General features: G+C 35.7%; 1 protein-coding gene across 1 annotated transcript in view; it reads right to left on the bottom strand.

Annotated features, from left to right (window-relative positions):
• Window positions 1-14,206: 14,206 nt before the first annotated feature.
• LOC118740199 (frizzled) overlaps window positions 14,207-22,891 on the bottom strand; it is a 194,118-nt gene continuing 185,433 nt past the window's right edge. The window contains exon 5 of the mRNA XM_036471696.1: window positions 14,207-16,442. Coding sequence (XP_036327589.1) covers window positions 15,913-16,442 — 530 coding nt within the window. The 3' untranslated portion in view covers window positions 14,207-15,912. The remainder of the gene's footprint in view (window positions 16,443-22,891) is intronic.

Here is a 22,891-nt window from a genome sequence, read left to right as displayed (position 1 = left end):
CAACTTTGATGACTTTGTGAGAAGAACTTTGTTTTTATAATGCGGGGTCTACTGCAAGCTACATATATGCGCGCCGGCTAAGTTCTCTTTGCATAATAACACGGCTAGCGTTAAGACATTGCTGCCATGTGCTATTTATTGATTTAACCAAATGAAATTGTTGCAATTGTGTCCAACACTGCAACTTGTTGTATTTAAATTTGTAAATTGGCGTGTCATATTTGGTTTATGCCGGCAAGTAGGTGTGTGCATATCTACATATTCACACGTATGTATATAAATAGCCACAGCAGCAAATTTTTTTGTACCTTTTCAGCTTTATACACAGTGTACACTCGTCGCTTATTGCTCCGTAAATATTTTTAAATGCTACTATTTTACTTTGCAATAAAGACACTTGGGCTATTCCCCACTTCAAATTCGCAGAATTAAACTAAACAGCTTAGCGAATGTCTCACATGGAGCGTGAACGTACTTGAAGTTATTCGCAACTGAGAGCATAAATAAATATTTGCAAATATACTTGAATATGTTATCGTCCATTCGGCACTTAGTTAATTGTAATGCTACAAATTTCGCTCTTCCGCAAATACTGCAATACTGTTGCGGCTAAAACCCATTCGTCGACCAGAAGCTTGCTATTGCCACCACAGTCATCACTATGACGGATTTGTAAAAGCCGTTAAAAAAGGACTTGCAATTAATTTTCGGGTCTTAGTAGTAAAAGCATCGCCCTCTTATTCGACATTTTGCCATTAAATAATCTTCACCTAAAATTGAAATACTTTTAATCAACGCAATTCTGGAACGATATGTAATAGAACAAATTGAAATAGAAAACGAAGAATTGTTCATCTTCATCCAATTTCATTGCTAATGAGCAAAACGAACTTTATGGCTTCTATGAAGAAGGGTGGACAGCGAATAACTAGACGAAAATTGCAAAAGTTTTTATCTTTCTCACCCTCGAAATTGTGGAGCAACAGCTGGCTGAACAAGTATGAATTATGACTCAATGTTATTGCTGATAGGCGTAGTGTTCGTCTGTTAACCACCACTGTCATGACCAGGAGTTGACAAGAGGGTAAATGTGGCTAATTTGTTGTGGCAAGTGCGTGTTTAATCATCTCCCTTACAAGTAGCAGGAAATATTTATGCTCCTTGAATGGATTTTGAGAAACTGTGAGGATTGAAATAGAATTAAATTTATCATGAAAATATACATACGTACATATGCACATGCTCTCCAAAGGCAACCCAAAAAAATGGGATGTCATCGCGAGTAAACAAGCGTGAAATCTTAACAAGAAGAAGAAAAAATTAAAGACTTGCGTGCAAGAACTGGATATGCTCGTAGGTAGGAATGGGCAGCGAAATTTCTATCGATTTAAACCCCCGTTTTTGTACTCACAGATCGAAGAGAACTTGCCTATACAATGTCATGCCTAAGTAAAAACGTTGTACAAAACATACTTTTGCGACCAAATCGTGAAGAACAAAGAAGATATTATTCTTACCTCGAGAAGCAAAATCGTATTCATAAAATCAAAAAGGAATTTTGTCGGTTACCTAAGTGGGGAAAAAACCTGCACTGGCCTGGCTTCGAACCTACATCCTACTGAATGGCAGCTGACAGCTCTACCTATTCGGCTATGATTACACTATTCTATGTAATAATATGAATAACTTATCCTATGAAATTATGAGGAAATTTGGAGGAAGTTCTTTCGAATGAATTCAAAAAGACATCTCATAAAATTGAGATGTTTTTCATCTCTGCGAAATGTAATTTTTTAATGATATTCTTATTAATAAATTCTATAACAAATTTTCACATGCGTAAAGTCAATAAGCAATCTCTCTCGTTTTTTGTCTTTTTTACGCCTTGGCACAGAAATTATTTATAAAGACAATCTGCTAGTTTCTATAGGTCATATTTTTCACAATGGGAGGTTGTCCTTTGTGATCCTACGAGGATTTGAAGGTTAGCGCCGTCCAATCGATGAAATGCCGCGAGCAAATTACCAAGTTCTGGACACGGCTCATATAAGTCTTAATTTTTAGTCTAACAGCATATAATTCGATGGAACAATGATCCGAGAGAACACCCACTAAAATCGAAATCCACTTTAACCGCCATTGATGATCTAGCCTGGGCCAGAAGAACTTTGAGATTGAACATGCACATCTGTCTAATAGTTCATTACCACCAAACCTTAACTGCAGTTTATGCCTATTGAAAAAAGGAGAAGGGGGTAATTACTCATAATAAGTACAACCAAATGAAGGTAAAAAAGCAAAATTTAAAAAATTAACCTTGCCGATCACCCTATGTTAAAATTTTTGCAATTATCTGAGCTCTTAACTGCTGTTAAGCTTTTGGTGGAAATGGGCTATAAGGGCTTAACCGTTCTCGCCATGCAACAATTCATGAATGAGCGAATTAGCGATGCTGAAGTTCCAAACTAATTCTGCTGGTTGATCTACTGTATGTCCTCGCTGCAATGCCTTCTTCCTGTTCATCTTGTCATGGGTTGGGTATGCCAAGTCTACTTTCGCACCTTAAACTTCTTAGTCAATGACAACTTGATCTATGCCTCTTGTGGAGGTTTTCAGTGGTGAGGATGTGAATTAAGAAATTTATGCATATTGTAGTATATTTTTGTGTTTATAAATTCAATGCCTAAATATTTTCCTCATGCTCCGATCAATAGGACGAGAATAAGTTAACATAAGCGGTGTTTACGAGTAAAATAAGAAAAAGAAATTTTAGTATTTTTTTAAGTTTTCAATAATGTGTACTCGTACACTGAAAGGTTCACCTGTGTAGCTATAAACAATGAGCAGCAGGTGGCAGATGGCCGTCAGTAAAAGGCAGCTGGAGCTAAACACATTTACAGCTGAGTTAGTAAAAATTGCGACTAATGAGCTATAAAGTAGACAAGAGAATGGAACCGCTGGCCGTAGGTCGGCACAGAACGCCAGCCTCCAAAGGCGGATATACTTAAGACTTATGATTATGTCCTATAAACATGTAGTGGAAATGATAGGTGCCGCAAAAGCTGAGAAAAACCAAAAAGAGAAAAAAAAATTTTTAGGTGCCTAATGGGAAGTGGGCAGGTTAATGTCTTTCCACTTAAATGAAAATTGTACATGGTAAATGTAAAAAAGATTTATACTTCAAAAAGGCGCAAACACGCATTTGGCGCAGCGGGTGTGGCTCATTCGCATGGTTGGTTGGTTGGTTTGTTGGTTGGCGAGTTACCGCCTGCCATTTAGGCGACACGTTGAACATTCAGTAAACATTGCACATGAAGGCTTATTAATGCGTATAAATTGCGTAAATACGTGTATGGGGCGTGGTTGTTGCTTTTTAAGCTTTAATTGGAAACCATCGAAGCAATGAGTGCAAAAATTATGATTGTGAAGGAAAATTAATAAAAGTTATATGTATAATATATACAGAAAGGGTATGTCTATAAGTTATAATTACCATTCAAAGTCAAGATTGCAACTTGTAAGGTATAGCACCATGATAACTATTTGTCTTTGTTTACAGAGGCTTTGGCTTATGAGTTTCTCTTCTTCTAGTCATTTAGACCGAAGCGGATGGACCAAGAATTAAGGGGTTTAACTCAAGCAAGTTAGGAGGTTGTTGGTAAGGTTGGGTATTTTGGAACAGGGTCTGAATAAGTAAGCGTTTAACCTGTCATAGGATACAGACCATAATTGTGCCGGAGTTATGCGGGTTTGTCGATGCAGCTAATGCTTTTCGTCTGCAATGAACGGTGATTGCACTCCGATGACGGCATTCACGGGGTGAGTGTTGGTGAAAGTGGTGGTTGCCTCTCGGGTAATTTAATTTTGCTTATAGATAGGCATATAACATTGGGTCCGGTGCGATGTAAGTATGGATCTCTTTCGTTAGTTCGTTGGGAGCCTAGAAGGTGGCTCTGCTTCCAGCAAGTGCTTTCCTGATGGCAGCGGAATTGCTTGCTGAGCATAAAGCAATTCTCTATAAACAGCTCTGCAGCTTCATACTCTGCACCTTACTAGTCAGAATCGGCATACATATTGTCTTCTAATTTACACCCCCATTTGAATGAAGACCTATAGTGCACTAATATTTAATCGGAGTGTATATTAATCTTTGATGACTTTTAGTAAATTTTTGGAGAATATTTTAATCCTCCATCTGCCATTTTTATTTTGATAACATTGAACTTCTTCAAAACAAGGGACAAGAAAACTTATCATGGTTGGAGTTAAAGGGCCAAAATCTTCTATGAAAAAAAAATTGTACAATGGGTCTCCCTTGAATTGGTAGTTAAGTTCCATGTCAATATATACATAAAATTACATGAATTTGAGACTAAAAAGTGGAAGTTCTAAACCATTGTACACACGGTCCGAATAGGATATATCCAATGCATTGCATTCTAACTACTTATACTTATAACTATATAAAGATGAAAATAGTCTTGTTCCCGTGTCGTCTCAGTCTGGTAAATTTTACCTATGCATACATATCTTCAACTAATGCTGACAACATTGCAGTCAAGTACTCGTATGTTAAGTGAAATGCAATCAGCTTGTGCAACACTATGCTTACAGCGCAGTAAACTTTTGAAATACTATTATCAGCGCATTTTATTGCCTCAAAAGTTCTAACTGGGTTATTTTCTTCGCAATTCAGTTTACATTTATCCGCCTCGTTACACCTCCATTACTTTTCTCTTCTATTTTTTTTTATATGTATTGCTCCATCACTACACTTTTTACGATCAGTTCATTCATTATTTATTCGTACTTTTACGCCTTGCCACTTTTTATTTGTCACATCAAAGTGTATGCCTCTTGCATGGTTATGCAGTGTCATAAAACTGCACTTTCGGGTGGCACCATAAACCCAGCGTACTTATGGATAAGTAAGTAATTATTTATGTGCGCATAAAAACGGCATTCTTTTGCAAAGGCATTCATCTTAGGTGTGTGTAGTAAAAGAGTTGCTGCAATAAAATTTCTAAAACAAAATAAACTAAAATAAATATAAATAACTGATTTGAAAATGCACGTGCTTTTACATTCAAAAATAAGCTACTTTTATACTACATAAGTTTGCTTAGTAGAATTTACCAAACAACAGAGAACAAAAAAAATTGACCATGGCTGATCCAGAAACGAGTACGAGCTTTCCTAATAGAATCGAATAGTGCTTTGGGATGTATTGGAATTTCTAATTTCTTAGCCCACTGGGATCATCTTACGCCATCTTCATCATCTTTAGTACCAAAAATGTCATCATGATCAATGTCATCTATGAGCAAAGCACAAAAGGAACACCTCGCATGACGCCTTACGTTGTAAATTGCAAAGTAACGTGCCTCCGAAGTTATTTCCTAGCGCCGAACTACTCCGAGCGACTTTTCCACATTCCACGTACCTTACTTGGTAAAGGTGCTCAGTGGCATATCTGCTACCGAGTGTACGTTCTAAATTTCTGCTCCCGTAAGGCGGCCACGCTTTTCTTAAAGTACAGGAGATTCGGCAGAGAATTGGTGGGGACCGCCTGGTGATGTGTGAGTTGCTGGTAAAGCGTTATTACATTTTCTTATTTCCTATGGGTAGAGGTCCCATTATGTATGAATTTATGTGTCTTTGGCTTAGTCAGACAATCACGCAGAAAATATCTCCTCTTTCAACACAAAGATGCCATTCTGTTTCCAGACTGGGTCGGTGCATGTGAAGGCGAATTTGTCAATGAGCGTCCTGAAGATTTACTTATGTCCTATTCAGTGAAGAGATAGTCAAAGATCCTAACCCACTTCAGAGCTCTACTACTTCCCAATACTTGCTACGCTCTGAGTTTAGCCATTTGGTAATTTTAAGTCTAGAAGAGGACCAACTGAGTTCTCAAAATTGTTCCTAGGCCAGAAGAACGGATGATGAGCTTTCCCTCCATAGTGCGTTATGGACCTCGGTTTATGCCGATACGCCAGTAATCTGGCACCATTCACGGTGTTTTTGGGTTTCTCATAGCTAACATAGCTGGGAAGTGATCTTTCTGTTAGACAGAGCCCTGAAAGCTGGTAGGCTGTCTGATCAAATAAATTTAAAATCGCAGTTTAGATCATTTTCAACATTTAATCTCTCACAGGTGGAGATCGCCATAACCTCAGCCGAAAAGAATGAGCGCCATCAGTCTACTGTAATATAAGTAAAGCAATAATCAGGCTGATCCAAAAAGAGTTTCAATTTTAAACTCACTCTCACTAGTGAATGAGAAAATTGAGCGCAGACGGCGGTAAGCCCGATCTCACTTATAGGGATTTCGGGAGAAAAACAAATGGGACAGACCAAGGTATAATCCATCAACCAGACTGTCATTTAAAATCCTCTCTTTCTGCCTGGGAATTTTTTCCTCATACCAGGCTACTACCACTCAGATTTGTAGTGAGGGAAATTACTGCTACTAAAATCCTTCTGGCAGTGCCTGTAGACTGAAACCAGCCCAAAAGGAATAAAGTCCGTGCGAAGACCAGTTGTCTGCTAGTCAAGCGAAGCAAGAGCAAAAGTATCTGGCGTTGACATATTTGTTATGTATTTGGCCGAACTTCGCCTTTAATTTGTGGTGTGCGTCTTTATGTTATAACACAAGTGGAGTGATATTTTATGAGATGCTTTTTCATGGCGGAAATACACTCGGCGGTTCGCTATTGCCTGCCGAGGGGCGACCGCTGCTAGCAACAACTTTTATATTTTCAGATGTTCTTCGAATTAGGAATTGAACTTAGATTCTGTCAAGTGGTAGCTCGTGCCTCAAACTGCTCGACTACAGCGACCGACCAACTGAATTAACGCGACCTCAATTGAGATGCGTCAGTGGCTGCGATTCTTAAAAAAAATGCTCTTTCTGCCTCTATTTTGGAAATTCAGAGAACCTCTTTACCAGTAAAACTCGATTTTTCTTAATCCGTCTTCTCCATGAAAATGAATTACTTATCATTGAATTTCGTTTTTTTTACTTAGCCACACGTCTGACGATTTACGAGCACATTAACCAAATGATTTCCAAATACTTTAAGTGCCTTTAATTGCTTTTTCATTCGATTCATTGCTAAGTGGTCACTCCTTTTATTTGGTTACATTTTGCATACATATGTATTTGTATGAATGTACTAATGTACGCGCATACAAATATATTTTTGTACTTAAACTAACACTAATAGAAACAGTAACAAGTACTCATACTAGTAAGCTGCCGAGAAAGCTTTTAGTAAATAGCATAGCACATGTCCTCAGTGTTGTTGCCGAATTTGCCACATTTTCACATTTTCAGTATTCGCAGCATACATAAGCATACTTATAATATTAGTTTCCCTCATAGCCAGACAATTTCTGCGAGCTATTTTTGTGACCAACAAATATTTATGCTTGTGTTCATTCACTTATCTTTAGGGCTTTTGCTTAATTGCATTTCTGTCACATCGTTCGCGCGTAGCAAGGATGTCTACTCTTTTAAGGCATTTCATTTCCTTTTCCTTCCTATTTTGAAGCCTTAGAATGTCGCTTCTATATGTATGTACGTACATTTATTTACTTATGGGTATAGTTTTTGGCTTTCGCAGTTTGCCTTAGCTTTGCCTTTGTCTTTGTCCTAGCTTCTTTATTATATTACTAGTCGAAAATTACCTGGTCGAAAGCGCATACGGTATAGCAGCCGCCCGAAAATTTCATTTTGTTGTTTTTATTTCATACACCATGACTAAAAAAAAAACCAATATTCCAATACTTATATACTGAATGGTCCAAATAAAGGGAGAATACTGTAACATAATTAAATTGAATAACTAAATACGCCGCGATAAGATACGTCGAGACTTTTTGAGACTGATTCGGAAAAAATTCCTGACTGACTTATTTTTCTTTAAAATTAATTTTACTATCTTCTCACGTTGCAAAACATTATAGATATTCTGATGCTTGGATTTTCCGATAAACGTTTTAGGATTTTTTCGCAATTTTCTTTTTTTTTGTGTTTTAATTTCGATTTCTTCGGCAGCTTTTGCGGAAGATAACAGAACTTTTTCGAATTGTGTTTTATTTTAAACGGAGTTTCCAAGTTTTATTCGAAGACTTTTGATGCTTTTTCGAGAATTTTCCTAGGTTTACTTGAACTATTTCGGGTTTTCGGGAACACTTTGGATTTTTTTTTGGAATCTTTCCGTACACTTTTGCGAATTCTCAGAATTATTATGCTTCATTTTCAATCTTTATGGCTCTTTTTGGAACGAATCGGGTGTTTTTCGTCTTTATTAAGGATTTTTTTCTTTTTTATCTTTTGGGTTTGTGCCAGAAACTTTCAGATTTTTTTTTACTTTTCTGATTTCCTAACTCCACCACACCTTAATTCACCATACCTCAACTCACCACAAATCAAATCAACTCCCCACACCCAATTTCACCACTTGACATGATATCACTTAATGTGGCATTAAACATAAACATAAAGATTAAAAGCGATAGAGACAAAGTTCACGAAAATTCCCAAAAATAAAAAGAAATCCCCAAAGATTTCGAAAAAATCCGGCAAGATGCGAAATTCTTAATATTTTCGGAACATCTAATGTATTCCAGACTTCTCAAGATTTATATGGACCTTTAGGACTTTTTTCAGATCATTGCTGTATCCTTCGAGACTTTTGGGCATTTTTTTACCTATAAAAAGTTGGCAGTAAAAAACCAAATTTCTAGAAATCCAATCCAACTAATGTTATTTCATCAGCTCTACTCAACTCACAAAAACTATCCTTAATTTTAGAGGTTGAATTTCAACCGCTGGGCGAAGACTAGTATCCATAAAATCTCAAATTAAATTACTTCAAATAGAAATTGCAACCACTTACATATGTACATACATACAAATTTTCATAAGTACATCGACATGTGCGCTCAGAGGCTGCGGTTCGGTAACACAGCATGCACAGCCATACATAGAAAGACTTTGCAGACAGGAGATGCCATTACTCTAATAAACTATGGAACAATATCAAGGCGAAACTTACTAGCATCATGAACTGGAAGGTAGCAATGAGGCAAAGCGGGCATGAAAGCGCAAAAAAACAGAAATCAAATAATCTAAGTAAAAGATTAGCGGTCAAAGCTTTCACTAGGCTCTATGACTGTCTAACGCAGGCATGCCCAGCGCAGCGCACTTGCTTATGGAGTTCTGCCAGCCTTGGGCATGACTGGTGGTCTAACGCAACGCAGTGTCGACTGCGTGGCTTTTGTTGCTGTATAAGTGAATTCCACCATTTAAATTGGTCTCACTCGCTTTTTGTGAAGGCGAACTCATATACATACTTTGTTTCGCTTTCAAAACGCTAGTATAACTACGTACTCTACCTTTTGTTTCTCCTATACATGTACGTAAAAGTATACTTATGTATGTACGTATGTACGTAGTTGTGTGCGGTCCCCTTTAGCTACGGTGACCATCCGTCCTTTATTTTAAAGGACTGTGCTTTATTTTAACCCCTTGTCCTTTATAATTTTTTTAAAAATAAAGGACGGCTTTTGTCCTTTATATCTGAAACTGTCCTTTAAATCGGCTCTGCATTTTTCAGAGGTGAATTTTTTAACGCAGAATATGAAAAATAAAAATGTCCCTTATAAAATATAATGAAAACATTCGCGAGTTTGTTTCGCACCCCACTTTAGGGTTTCTATTTAATCGGCAATCTTTGTACAATCTATAAGGCACAGGGAAAGTTGTGCACAGGATCGTGTTGCAAGCTGAGTTTCCAGTTCCACTGAAAGAGAACAGTAAACCCCCTGCTGCACAGTGGTTCGAATCTGGAATTTAGTGTTCGTAATTCACAGGAGCCTTCATTTTTCACTTAATTTCATTAATTATACCTTTCATGAGCATGAAATGGTATTATAACTTTGGTCCGATGTTTGTAAGTACCAGAACAAAAAGAGATAGACCCATGAAAATGTATACTTATATGATCAGAACGTCGAGCTGAGTTGATTTAGCCATGTCCGTCTGTCCGTCTGTCCGTCTGTCCGTCTGTCCGTCTGTCTGTCTGTTTGTATGCAATCTAGTCTCTCAGTTTTCGAGGTATCCGGATGAAATTTGGTAGGTGGGTGTATTTTTATAATGTATTAATCATTTGTCGGAACCGGAAGAATCGGACCACTATAACATATAGCTCCCATACAACTGATTGTTCAGATATAAGATTTTTCATTATAACTTCGCCATTTATGCAGCTACGAACATTTTGCAATACTTGCACCCATTATCAACAGAATACTTATAGTGAAAATTACAAAGATCGGGTCACTATAACCTATAGCTCCCATACAACGGATTGTTCAGATATAAAATTTTGCGTTATAACTCCTCCATTTATATAGCTAGGAACATGAAATTCCGCACTGTTTTCAATAATTATCTACAGAAAACTTACCGCGAAAATTAAAAAGATCGGGTAACTATAACCTATAGCTCCCATACAACTGATTGTTCAGATATGAGATTTTTCGTTATAATTCATCCATTTATGTAGCTAGGACCATGAAATTTCGCGCTGTTTTCACTCATTATCAACAGAAGACTTACCTCGAAAATAATAAAGATCGGGTCACTATAACCTGCAGCCCCCATACAACTGATTGTTCAGATATGAGGTCTTTTATCATAACTCCTCCATTTATGCAACTACGAACATGAAATTTCGCACCATTTTCACTCATTATTAACAGAATACTTACAGTGAAAATAACAAGGATCGGATGACTACAATATATATCTTCCATACATCTGATTGTTCAGATATGGGATTTTACTGTAAAACTTCTTTATTTGAATAGCTAAAAGCGATAAATTTCGTAAGATATTTTATAAATAATAATACAAAGTCTACTGGGAAAATCGTCAAAATCTATGCTGTATAAGCTTTATCTCCTATAGCACTGATTGTTCAGATACCAGTTTTTGCGATATATCTTCTTTATGTAGGAAACTAAACCCAATAAATTGTGTTACCGGTTTACATACCGATCACATAGCAGTGAAAATCACTTAGATTGGTGCTAATATAAGGTATATCTTCAATACCTCTGATTGTTCAGATGCGATTTTTTATATAGGTATGGAACTCCTCTATCGATGTATGCAGATGTATTCAAAAGCAGTAATCTGTCAAAGTAAAATTTGTAGATGTTCATGAAAGGTATGAAGCCTTCGGCATAGCCGAAGACAGCGCTCCTCTTACTTGTTTTTATTTTAAAATATTTGCATTTGAGCGTGATTTATGAATTTTTATTTTATTATATTAAATATTTTAGTGCCAAATGCAAAAAAGTAGCAATTTTGAAGGAAATGTATTCTCCTGTTCCAGTTAATAAATGTTACATACCAAACACTATTTGAAAACAATTGTATGGGCCTCCCAAAACAAAAAAATACACAAAAAAATGAAATGTTATAAAAAAATGTTCACCAAAAAATGTTTTTTTTGGGTTTTTAGTAAAAATTGGTTGAAAAATGAAGGTTTATGTTGATTATCAACATTAAATTCCAATTTTGAACCACTGTGTGCTGGCTTCGTCGTACAGTATGAATTATGGTAAACGCATTTTGGTAGCACAGGATGGCGAAGTCCTTGAAAAGGATTTGGCTTCACTTTCGCTACAGCAGGGGAACTTGTACAATTAAATAATATGATTATTTGGTAAATATTTGATTTAAATTACTATATGGATAAGGTACTTTCATCATACAAGTTATATGTACGTATTCCCAAATCATTTTGAAAAAAATGTCCTTTATTTTACGTTGGTTAATATGGTCACCGTACCCTTAGCTACTGTTATCCTGGATATTCTTGTAATTTTCAGCCATTATTGTAGCCATAAAGTAGACGGCTATTTTGCGATTTGCGGGAGATTTTTATTACAAATATTTCGGTTCTGAGCTGCCAAGGCGCTTTGCAGTTAATTCTGCGGTGGTCTTATTCTCTACGATGAAGGGCATACATACACTAAAGCGGCTTAATGCTATTTAACTCCAATTTGTAGTTTAATACAAGTTTGCAGTAGGAGATTTCAATTAGTTAACTGATCCTTTTTTGACTTATTATGAGCTTAGATGTCGTAGGTGGCTTTGTAGGTGAAAAGTTAAATAATGCTGCCAACAAAATGTGCCAAATGTTTTCAATAGTTTAATGTAGAATATAGATAAGAACGGCTTGGCGATTTATGTTGGAAAGGAAATTTTTTAATCTTTTTACTGAATATGGTTGGGTTTAAATAAATTTGGGAGTATCAATTAAAAATCACCGTTATTACAAAAGATATTTTGTATAAAAAGTTATTTAGGTAGTAGAGCAGATGGATAGCTGACTATTTACCTTTCTAATGATACATAATATAAAAATTTTTTTAGAGCTCATTTACTTAGAGCAAGAAATAGTGAACTTGTGAAGCATTTTGTTAACCCCACTTGACTGTTTTGTCTATATATTTGTGACGCCCTCATTTTTAGGAAAAGATGTTAAAGCTTTGTTCTGTCAGTTAGTTAGTATGGAATTAGGCTGTGTGCAAAATTTGAACGAACTCGAAGGTCGTCTCGCAGTATCTGGTTATGTTTAATTTGGAATAACCGTATAATTCAAAGGACCGCCAGGGAAACGTATGCGGCTTTTATTCCTCGAAATTACGCCAACCGGCACACAGGCAGCGAATTGTGCTATCCCTGCAAACCATTTTTTCAGAGTATTCTGCATTGTAAATAAATTTTAAAGAATTCGTTAAGATTTAGTTCGATTTTTTGCCGAATTTTCTAAAATGAAATAAATTACGCACACTTCCATTCTTTTATGAAATTTCGGAAGAAAATCTGTGAAGCAATGAAAATAATGCTGCTATGTGAAGAATATCTTTCAGAATTTTTCCAGAATTTTCTTTATTTTTCGTACAGAAATTTCTTTACGAGTTCGTTTCAACCACTTCATATAATTTTCATTGAAAATTCGTAGAAAAGTCGAAATGAGATACTCCTAACGATTTCCTTAAGATTTCGAGAACTTTGGTTTGCAGGGATAAGACGAAGGACTGGTAGAAGTGATTATGGGATAACATCCATCGGCCGCTGCAACCAAATAGTGTGAGGTGCGTACGCAGTAGGGCAAAGGTTCCTGGTCCGAGCAGAATCAAAAACAAAGTGGATCTTCCTTAGCAGCAGCTTAGTGCCGTGTTTACTTCTGCGATGAAAAGGCTTCTCATAAAAACCTATTTACCATTCGAAAACAGCGTATAACAGTAGATCCATAACGCTAGCTTAGAGCGAAAATTGCTAAGATCACTTTTTCGCTCCAAAAGAAAAGCAATCACAATTAAAAATAAATGAAAGATGGAACAATAAATGAGTTTAAAAGGTTTTTGTTTTCTCCTATAAAATTAAAAAAAGGACTTTTTACTCTAAACTAACGAAAAGTATATACAAACCATCTCCGCGTTGATCTCCAAACACAAAGCAGCATTTTTTTTCAGTCTTTAACAATACAATATTATTTTTTTATTCAATCATTTTTATTTGCTTACTATGATAAAAAATTGCTTTAAACTTCAAACGCATTCATACTAGTCAATACAAGACAACGTTTTGAAAAACGCATAATTTACATTAATAAGAAGAAAATATAATACATTAGAAAATTAGTATTAAAGAAAAGTGGATAAAAACTCCTACGTTTAAAGATTTGTGGAAATTACTTTTGAATAAAGAGGCGGAACTTGGTTAAACGATTGGGAAAGTTAATTGAAATTTTTTCTCTTTACAAGTTAAAAAAAAAATCAAAGAATTTTTTTATAAGTATTACTTTCATATGTATTTATTTTTTGAGATACAAAATTTATTATTTTTTCTGTAATCGAATTTGAAAATGTACTGAAAACCTTAAGAACAGTAGCAAAGTGGTTGTAAATTTGTTCGTACATATGCATGTAATTTTATGGCAGCATTGGTTTACAAAATAAACTGTGTAAAAATTGTGCCTTCTGTTCAAAAAAGTGTTATTGTACATACATAGCTAATTACTTACAATTTCGTATATTTTGAGCGAGGAAAACTTAATATTATGACTATAACGTCATTGTTGCACAAATTAAGAGGAATTTTAATACAACTTTGTTGTTTTTTTTTTTTAATTATCTTTTTTCCACTGTTTTTAATAATTTTTGTTTTAGCGCTTAAACTATAACATGCAAGCTTACTGGCTAGAAAGGGCTTACAAATACAATTTGTGTTTAAAATTATTTTGGTTTTATTTTTTCTTAATCTTCAACAAATCGTTTACACTTACGTTAATTTTCTAAGTATTTAGCACATGGAGGGCGTTTTCTTATGGTTGCTTGTTGTAGTAGAAGATAGTTTTTATACTTAATATTTTTTGAAATATTATTTAATTTTTTTAAACGAATAAAGGGAAGACAGTTGATGGCGTTAAATGGGCCATCGAATACTCTGTGATTGGGTTTGATTTTAATAGAACCACTCTTGCCGATAACATCTTTTCATTATATCTAAAATTTTGTCTGAATATACAGTTTCTCACACAATCGAGCAAAGCGTAGGTATTTTTATAGTCCTTGAGGTTTCAGTAATGATTTTTAATATTGTTTTTACCATTTTTTTTCAAATCAATTAAAAAAATGTAACCTAAAAAAATTGTGAGTTGTAAAAAAATTTAAGTAATCGTGTGAGTAACTAAGCTCGCATATATTTCTATCAGTGCACGTACGCTCCTAGCTTAGTAGATAGTACATTACCTTCTAGTTACATAAATAGAAATTCCTTTGGATTTGGATGTCGTGGGAAATTAGAGGGTTGTAAAACTTGAAAATTTCGCTGAAAATTGAAGAATTTGACTGATTTTATCTATAGAAAAAGATAGTTTTAGTATAGAGAAAAACTTTACTTTTTAATTCTAAATAATTTTTTCTTTCATTTGATCACCATATTTTTTTCGAAATTGCACTGAATTTTTAAAATAATTTTTTTGAAATTTCACTTAATCTGCATACCTGCCCATTTAACTGACTTCCCTTCATCTAATAATGTTTTGCTTACATTTTTAAAACTACATTTTAGGGCACATGTAAAGCTTTAACAACTACAAACTATTTTTTGCGTGTGTTCTTATTCTGTTACGCGTTTCAACTTACACGTATGCCTGTTTACATATAAACTAATACATACAACTTAAGCTTAATAAGCTTTACATTTACTCATACATAAATAATGTACTTAAAAGTTTATTTTGATTAATTTGTTTTATAAAATTTGGAAATCGCTGAGCTTTTTAACACACTGTTTAATATTTGCACGCAAAACTTTTACAAAGATCACTTAAACGCGGAGTTGAGCTAATAAAACACTCAAAATTTTACTCAAATAAAATACACAAATATACACACTCATACACAAATATTACATGCTGACTTTCCGCTCTTGCTGTTTAAACAAAATAATCTCATTAGAAAAAAAATCAATTGAATTAGTACGCCTAAGCAATTCAACTCAAAATTTAGTTTCCACTCAAAACTATTAAGCTTAATAAGTCTTTGAGCTTTTAACGAAAATGATAACCTCAAAATTTGTCTACAAACTTGTACCAGTATCTCTTAGCTTTTATACAACAACATTTGTAGCTTGAGTCAAGCTTAAGCAGCGCACGCGTCTCAAACAAAAAAAAAAAAAAACCTCACGTAGCGCATTTTTCATTCGCATACATATTTTACACACGAGCTTACACTTATAAACAAATACACTTGCAATCACACTTATAACTACACATATCCTTAAACAACTATGCATCTCCAAATCTCAACTTAACTTAACTAAACATAGGCCTGAGCACGCGTTCTTGGATCCTTCCCCTGCAGGCGCTCCACAAAATTACGCCAACTCACCATCGTTTTGCCCGAATACAACCAGACACTCGACGTTACGCCTACCAGCATTGAACACAAATACTTCACCATATAAATCTGAAAAATGGGACGTGACTCCAGACCATCTGGACGCATTTGCGGACATGGTATGGAGAAGGGTTTACATATATCGCGATGCCATTGAATCATCCACTCGTCAAAATAGTAATATTCATAGAAGAGACAGCCAAGAAAGCCGAGCGCTGGCAATATAAAGAGGCCAGAAAAGAAGCCGATGCGCATCATGAGTCGTTCCAGTTTGTCTGTACGCTTGCCATCTGTTTTCATTACAGTGCGTATGCGAAATAGTGATATAAAGCCGGCGAGTAGAAAGAGCGCGCCGATGGAAAGATAAATGCAGAGTGGCAGTATGAGGAAGACGCCCAGAGAGTGTGTGTCCAGTTGGCCAACGAAGCAGACGCCGGAGAGGATGTCGCCTGGAACGAAAGAAATTATAATGAATTAGGTTAATTTGAGTACAAATTCAATTTTTAAGTGTTAATAAGTACATTTTAAGTATGTTAGACTGTAGAAAGAACTCGGCGCAATGTGGCTCAACTGAGGTGACGCTAGACGCGCATAGAAGCACACCGCAAGGAGGGCTGCAATCTCCGCTTTTATTGACGTTTGTGATAAATAAATTACTGACAGTGACTGAGCTCACTGGCAACCCAGACGCTGAAAGCCATTAGTGATTGAGCCACAGAAGTGGGACTGAGCGTTATCGATGAGAAGACTTACCTAGTATTATTCACTAGGAAATACAAGATCCCAAGATACAAAATTTAGGTTGGGATAAACCTAAATTGGGATAACTCTACTAACATTAATTTCATTTTCCCTAGACCAGTCTTTCACATGACAGAGTGCCCTGAGCAGCAGTTACTTGAACATTATTAACCGATTCTGCGACAGGAATGCCGTCAGATCAGTCGTAGGTTCCGATACAGTCGTACTTGAATTAGCAAACTAAAAGGCGTTTACAGAAAGATGTTATCGAATAAGCACCACTTAGTATTGCCCTAGAATAAAGTGAAAGAACTACTCCAAGTATACTGATAAAAAAAAAAAGAAAAAAAACTGCTTCATTTGTGCGTCGCCCCGAAAACTTATTAAAGTGGCACAGTACAAAGAGCGGAAATGGTTTAATCAGCGATGAGCCAAATACATACGCATTTAGCTAACTGGAGAGCGATTATTTTTTTTTTTCAGACAATTAACTTTGTAATTAACCGTCGAATTGGTCAACAATCTCAGTGGCTTAGTAGCACAACTAGCAGCTTAAACGTTTTTAGCTTTGATGACTCTAGCTGATTGCGAGCTTGAATGACTGGTTGAGTTATGTACCTGCATTGCTGTACAGACACTAATAGATATAATAAATACAATAGTTTAACTTGTCATTTAGATTTTCTCACTACCCAGCTAAATAGTTAACAGTATAAAATGGTAGTGACAGTCAACGCATTTTTTTTTTTGTAACTAAGGTGTCAACAACACGCTTGAAGTGTAAGCAGAGGAAGCATGCGCTGAAAATAAGTATGAAAAGTAGCTGAGAAAAATTAAAATCTATGAAGACAGGAGGATCTCACCAACACTTTAAACTAGTTCTTAGTGTTTCTATAAGTTGAGAAATTTAGGCTTAATATTTGTTTTTGAGGCGATGTGGGGTGCATGTTTGGAGACTTTAGAAAATCGGGTTGAATGTAGGGACAGTTTTACGCCGCCTCCGGAAGTATAATGAATTTTATGAGAAGCCTTTTTATGGCAGATATACACTCGAAGGTTTGCCATTGCCTGCCGAGGGGAGACCGCTGTTGGAAAAAGCTTTTTCTAATACAGATATTACCCGTACTAGGGATCAAATCTAGGATACTATGCAGTGGTAGTACGCACCCCTTAAACAACTCAGCCACAAATAGTGCCTTTTGTTGAGACTAGAGGCGTGAAATATTTTTCTAAATACCAAATAGTCTCAAAATCGATGTTCACTACGAAAAGTACTACTAGAGGTAGTGGCTAGAGAAGAAGTTCCCAGCATTAATTTTTTTCGGAAGACCACCACTTTCGAAAAATTACTGGTTTCGGTGCACTGCCTGCTGCTACATGTCTACCATATCCACAAAACTCGCCAAAAAATTGAAGAAGCGATGGAGGATGCAAGTTTTTTCAAGTAATAGTCGCTGACCTTATTAAAACAGAGTTCGTAAAGCACGTATTAAATTTAGAGCATAAATAAAATAATTGCTCAACGAGTTTTTCAACTACATATTAAAACTAAGTACTAAGTTATGAAAGCTACATAAACAAGATGAGGCGTAATATTTTGAGTGACATGGGAGCGTGATCCAAATATTGAAGCGAAAAAAACTGATTTATATTATAGATAAATTTAGTACAACAGCCTCCTTTTTTTAACCCACAAAAGAGAAATTCAAAATTGATTGCTCCTTAATTGAGTTGTAATGAAGGAAGATGGAAGTTTTATTCCTCAATGCGGACTTTTTGCGAACTCAAAAAATAAAAAAATTAAGGGAAATTAAAAAAAAAAGGATTTTAAAGCTAAATAAATACTTCCTTTTTGGTTGTTGTTGTTTCCGACAGGGTGGGTGTATGATGTATTATGGAACGAATTTCCGTCATCCCTTGTCAAATTTGGTTTGGAGACAAACCGGTTTCGGCGTTGTGCCATCTTCAGTGTCATTCTCCAAACCAAATTTGACAAGGGATGACGGAAATTCGTTCCATAATACATCACTAAATAAATACGTTAACTGATCTATATGCCGGTCTAACAGAAAAAAAGAATTTCAAGCCCTTGCACCAAAAATAAGCAAACAATTGTAAAAATTATTTTTTTTTTCACGCTATCTGTCAGAATTGCATGAGAACCGTAGCCCCTAAAAACTTTTAGCCAAGAAAACTGAAAATCAGAACGTTAAAGCTTCAAAATGCGTTTTTAAAGTCTCAATATTTTAATTTTTTGAGTATTATGTAGGCAGATAGATGATACCTAAACCCAAGCCAAAATTTGTTTCTTTACTATCGAAACTGATTTTCATGGACCACCACTTACAACTCGTGAACCCCCATATTGTTTCACGCCCACGTAGAAGGTATTAGGGAAGAATATCTAAGCTAAGGCGACCTTACGTTCAATAATACCCTTGCCTATATTTATATACCCTGCGATTTTTAAGCCAAGTTCTCATTTATAACGTGTTAAAGATTAAACAGGCGGCAGCGTTGATCCGGACTAGCTCCGACTTAATCCGGATCAACTGCAGTTAATTCCCGAGTTGATCCGGATCAACGCTGTCATCTGTTTATGCTTTTATGCATTTACGCTTACTTGTCACAGCCGATTTCGCAGCTTTAGACATTGTCAATATTAGTGATGTGTTGAATTGCCGGTACCCAATACTCGGTACCCAATACTTCAGAAACATTTCGGTACCCAATACTTTCTTTTCGGTACCCATTCCCAATCTCTACATAATTAAACCTTCGCCATAATATACATTTCAAGTTAAGATAAAAAACAGTTTAGCTACTTTATGTGATATCGCCTTAAAAAAAAATGTGGCGTATTCAAAGTCAAAATAAAGTCGATACTAAAGTTAATTGCAGTAATTTTACATAATTTTCAACAAAATATCTGTCAAAATTAGACGATTATTTCTCAAAATACAAATAAGGAAGAGTTTATTTGCATTTTGGCGACGGAAAATGTATGTATAATTTTCATTTGAATCAGCGTTAACATCCCATAGCCCCTATAGTCGGTTTTTGATAGGCTAGGCCAATATACGTTCTTATACATTCCGTTCCTACACATTCCGGTACCGAGTATCGAAAGTATTGAATACTTTTTAAATCGGTACAGAGCATCTACCAATACTTAAAAGTATCGACTCAGCACATCACTAGTCAACACAGAAAGAAGTTCTCAGCACAACTACTGAATTGGCTTTGGCTTACGACATTTCAAAGTAGGATGCAGAATATGTAAATATGTATATAGAATTCAATTGATGGGTACTGAAATTGACAAGCGTTAAAAGTGTCGTGGCAGCGTGACAACTCATCGTAAAGTGGTGCGAATAAGGTGTCATACTTGTTGTTGCTTCTTCATAGTATTCATACTACATAGTTAGTGGTACTATCTATACATACTATATACATATATGGATATGTGTATGTACACTGCACTTGATGTCGGTAGACTTGTGCCATTCTGTCGGCAATACAGACGAAATGCTATCCACAATGGTTGTATATTTATATGCATATCTACTACATATCGCACACCGTCTTCAAACGAGTCATAACTCAAAATAATAGGTTTGTCAGAAAATGCGAAAAACTATTTCCTAGCACACGATAATCATGTGGGCAAAGGCGACTTTACCTTGGCCTTTTTAACAAATTATAACAAAAATTTGCTCCAGCTTTTTAGTACATAATTTCAAAAATGCAAAATATTGAGTTGTGACTCTTTTGAAGACGGTGTGCGATATATACTATTTGCTTGGCAGTTGAATTGTCACAGTTGAAGTGTGTTGGATATCGAGTGCTTTGCTGATAACGTTGACAGTTAAGTAAATATTTGCGGCACAAGTAAATGCAAACTTGAAATATAATACATTTACAAATGTAGATATTTATGGATGTATAAATGTCTAGCATTATATATACAAAAAGGTAATTGCGGCATAGGCAGGCAGACTGTATAAATGTTAAGGAATTTTAGTTTGATTTATACATATTGTAAAGCATATAAACTAAGCAAATATTATTATATTCCGAGTAAACAAGGCCTGAAATTAAATTCTACATACATACGTTATATTTATATGGATATATGTATGTAAGTTTGTCGGTTTTTATATGATACTTATAATTGCGTATACACACATATATATGTACATATGCATGTATGTATGTACAAATGTGCAGTTGTAACCCTGCAGAGACACCCCGAAATAGTGAACCAAATTTCTAGTTCACTGCTACAACTTTATAGCCAAAACCGAGCCTGTCTGAAAGTAATAACAAAACAAGAAAATTTCATTAGAAACCTGTTTCTAAGGTGACGAATTTTGGAGTAGTTCGGAACTATCGAAGAAGGGAGGAAAAACGAACTAGATCTCACCGAATCGAATTTAGGACTGGTTTGGAACTGTAGAAAAGTTATGCAGCGGAGGGCAATCGTTAGCAGTCATGACTAAGTCTTCGCCAAAGCAACGGATAATCTGGATTTTTTAAATATTCGGATAAGCGGGTTTTCTGAATGTCTAGATAATGTGGATTTTTTGGATATTCGGTTAAGTGAGTTTATTGAATTTCGGATATCGAATAGTCGAATATCTGGTTAAAAAATACGGATAAAAAAAAGAAGCGGATATTAGCCGGATATGCGTATTTTATAAGTATACGCGAACATCCAAACGAATGTGCGAATATACGGATAGTGCCACCCCTAATGACCACGCTATAGAATGTGCTATCTACCAAAGAGTGCGTGCTATGCAAACGGTCTATTTCAAGTGAAAGTAAATATTTGCACTATCGCAATCAGTAAACATAAAAAAAAAATTATTTACATTTGTTTGTTGGTACTTTTATCACTTTTTTCCTTGCCGTAAATAATATCAGTACTGTAACGATGACAGGTTGAACGGCTTTTGAGAAGCCCCATGTCGCTTTTCATTTATTTATCACGCATTTTCTGCTTTTTTTTTTTGAAATTTTTGAAATTTAGACTTACATGGTTATTAATTTGTAAGCCATTGTTTATATGTATGTCTACGATCAAGAAAGCTAAGACGTATTCTTGGTGAGCTTTCTGCGAAAGCGTAGCAGAGTTTCAATAATCCTCAAGCGCGGTTTAGACTGATCTGAACATGTTATTTAATTTGCCATAGGTAGGCTTATCGTATAAAGACTTCACTGTGGGCCCCTTTATCGACATCGAGGGCTTTTTACAATGATGAATAAGTGGCTCTTGACTTCTACATAGTCAGCTCTTTTTAGAAGAAAGTACCTACATATGTGACCTGGTCTACGAAAAGGGAGCTTACGTGCGAAAACTAGTTTTCTGTGAAAAAGCTGTTAAAAGTAAGCAACTCGTTTCGTTTACTCGTTTTTACTCTTCTTTCTCTACATTTTTAGTACACTTCTAAGCAAGTTAGGATTTTCTGCTTTTCACCACGTGAAAAAGCATCTCATCTTCCATCCGAATCAACTAAAAAGTGAAAATTGATTTTTTGACACCTAAGCCCCCTTTCCGTAGACCTGATCACATATATGTATTCTAGATTATATGCTGGCTGAGCCCAAATACGTTAGACAAGACTACACTAGTTCGAAAGCTGGAGCGGGTATAAAGTGCCCCTCAAATTGTAATCAGTGGGGCACTTCGGTCCATTCTCGCTCCGGCACTTAACGCCATGCTTAATATAGCACCCGTCGACTTCGTAAGTCAGATCGTTTCAGAAAGGTCTGCAGTCAGAATTAGTGGTATTAGATACTTAGCTGACTTATGATTGGAGCGGTATGGGAGTCCCGACTTCGGCTGGACAGAGCTGGAGTGGAAATCGGGTTTTTTTCCTATTGATCTTTCCTCGAGGAACGACTTGGTACAGATACAATAGTTGGAAGTAAGTATTGGTAGTTAGATTGACATGGCCGCTGTGATATTGCAGGAAACTGCGTGACGTACAAACATTTGCATTGAATAAAAAGGGCGGTCTTACAGCGAAAAAAAGAATACCTTCAAAGTCTTCAGATACTTCGGTGGTATTAAATGTTGTAACGGGTGATTTTTTAAGAGCTTGATACCTTTTTTTTTAAAAAATACGCATAAAATTTGCAAAATCTCATC

This window comes from Rhagoletis pomonella, unplaced genomic scaffold (genome assembly GCF_013731165.1).
Source record: "Rhagoletis pomonella isolate Grant_MI unplaced genomic scaffold, Rhpom_1.0 Rhpom_scaffold_00005, whole genome shotgun sequence".
Taxonomy (NCBI): domain Eukaryota; kingdom Metazoa; phylum Arthropoda; class Insecta; order Diptera; family Tephritidae; genus Rhagoletis; species Rhagoletis pomonella.
This window is presented reverse-complemented; position numbering and strand designations above follow the sequence as displayed.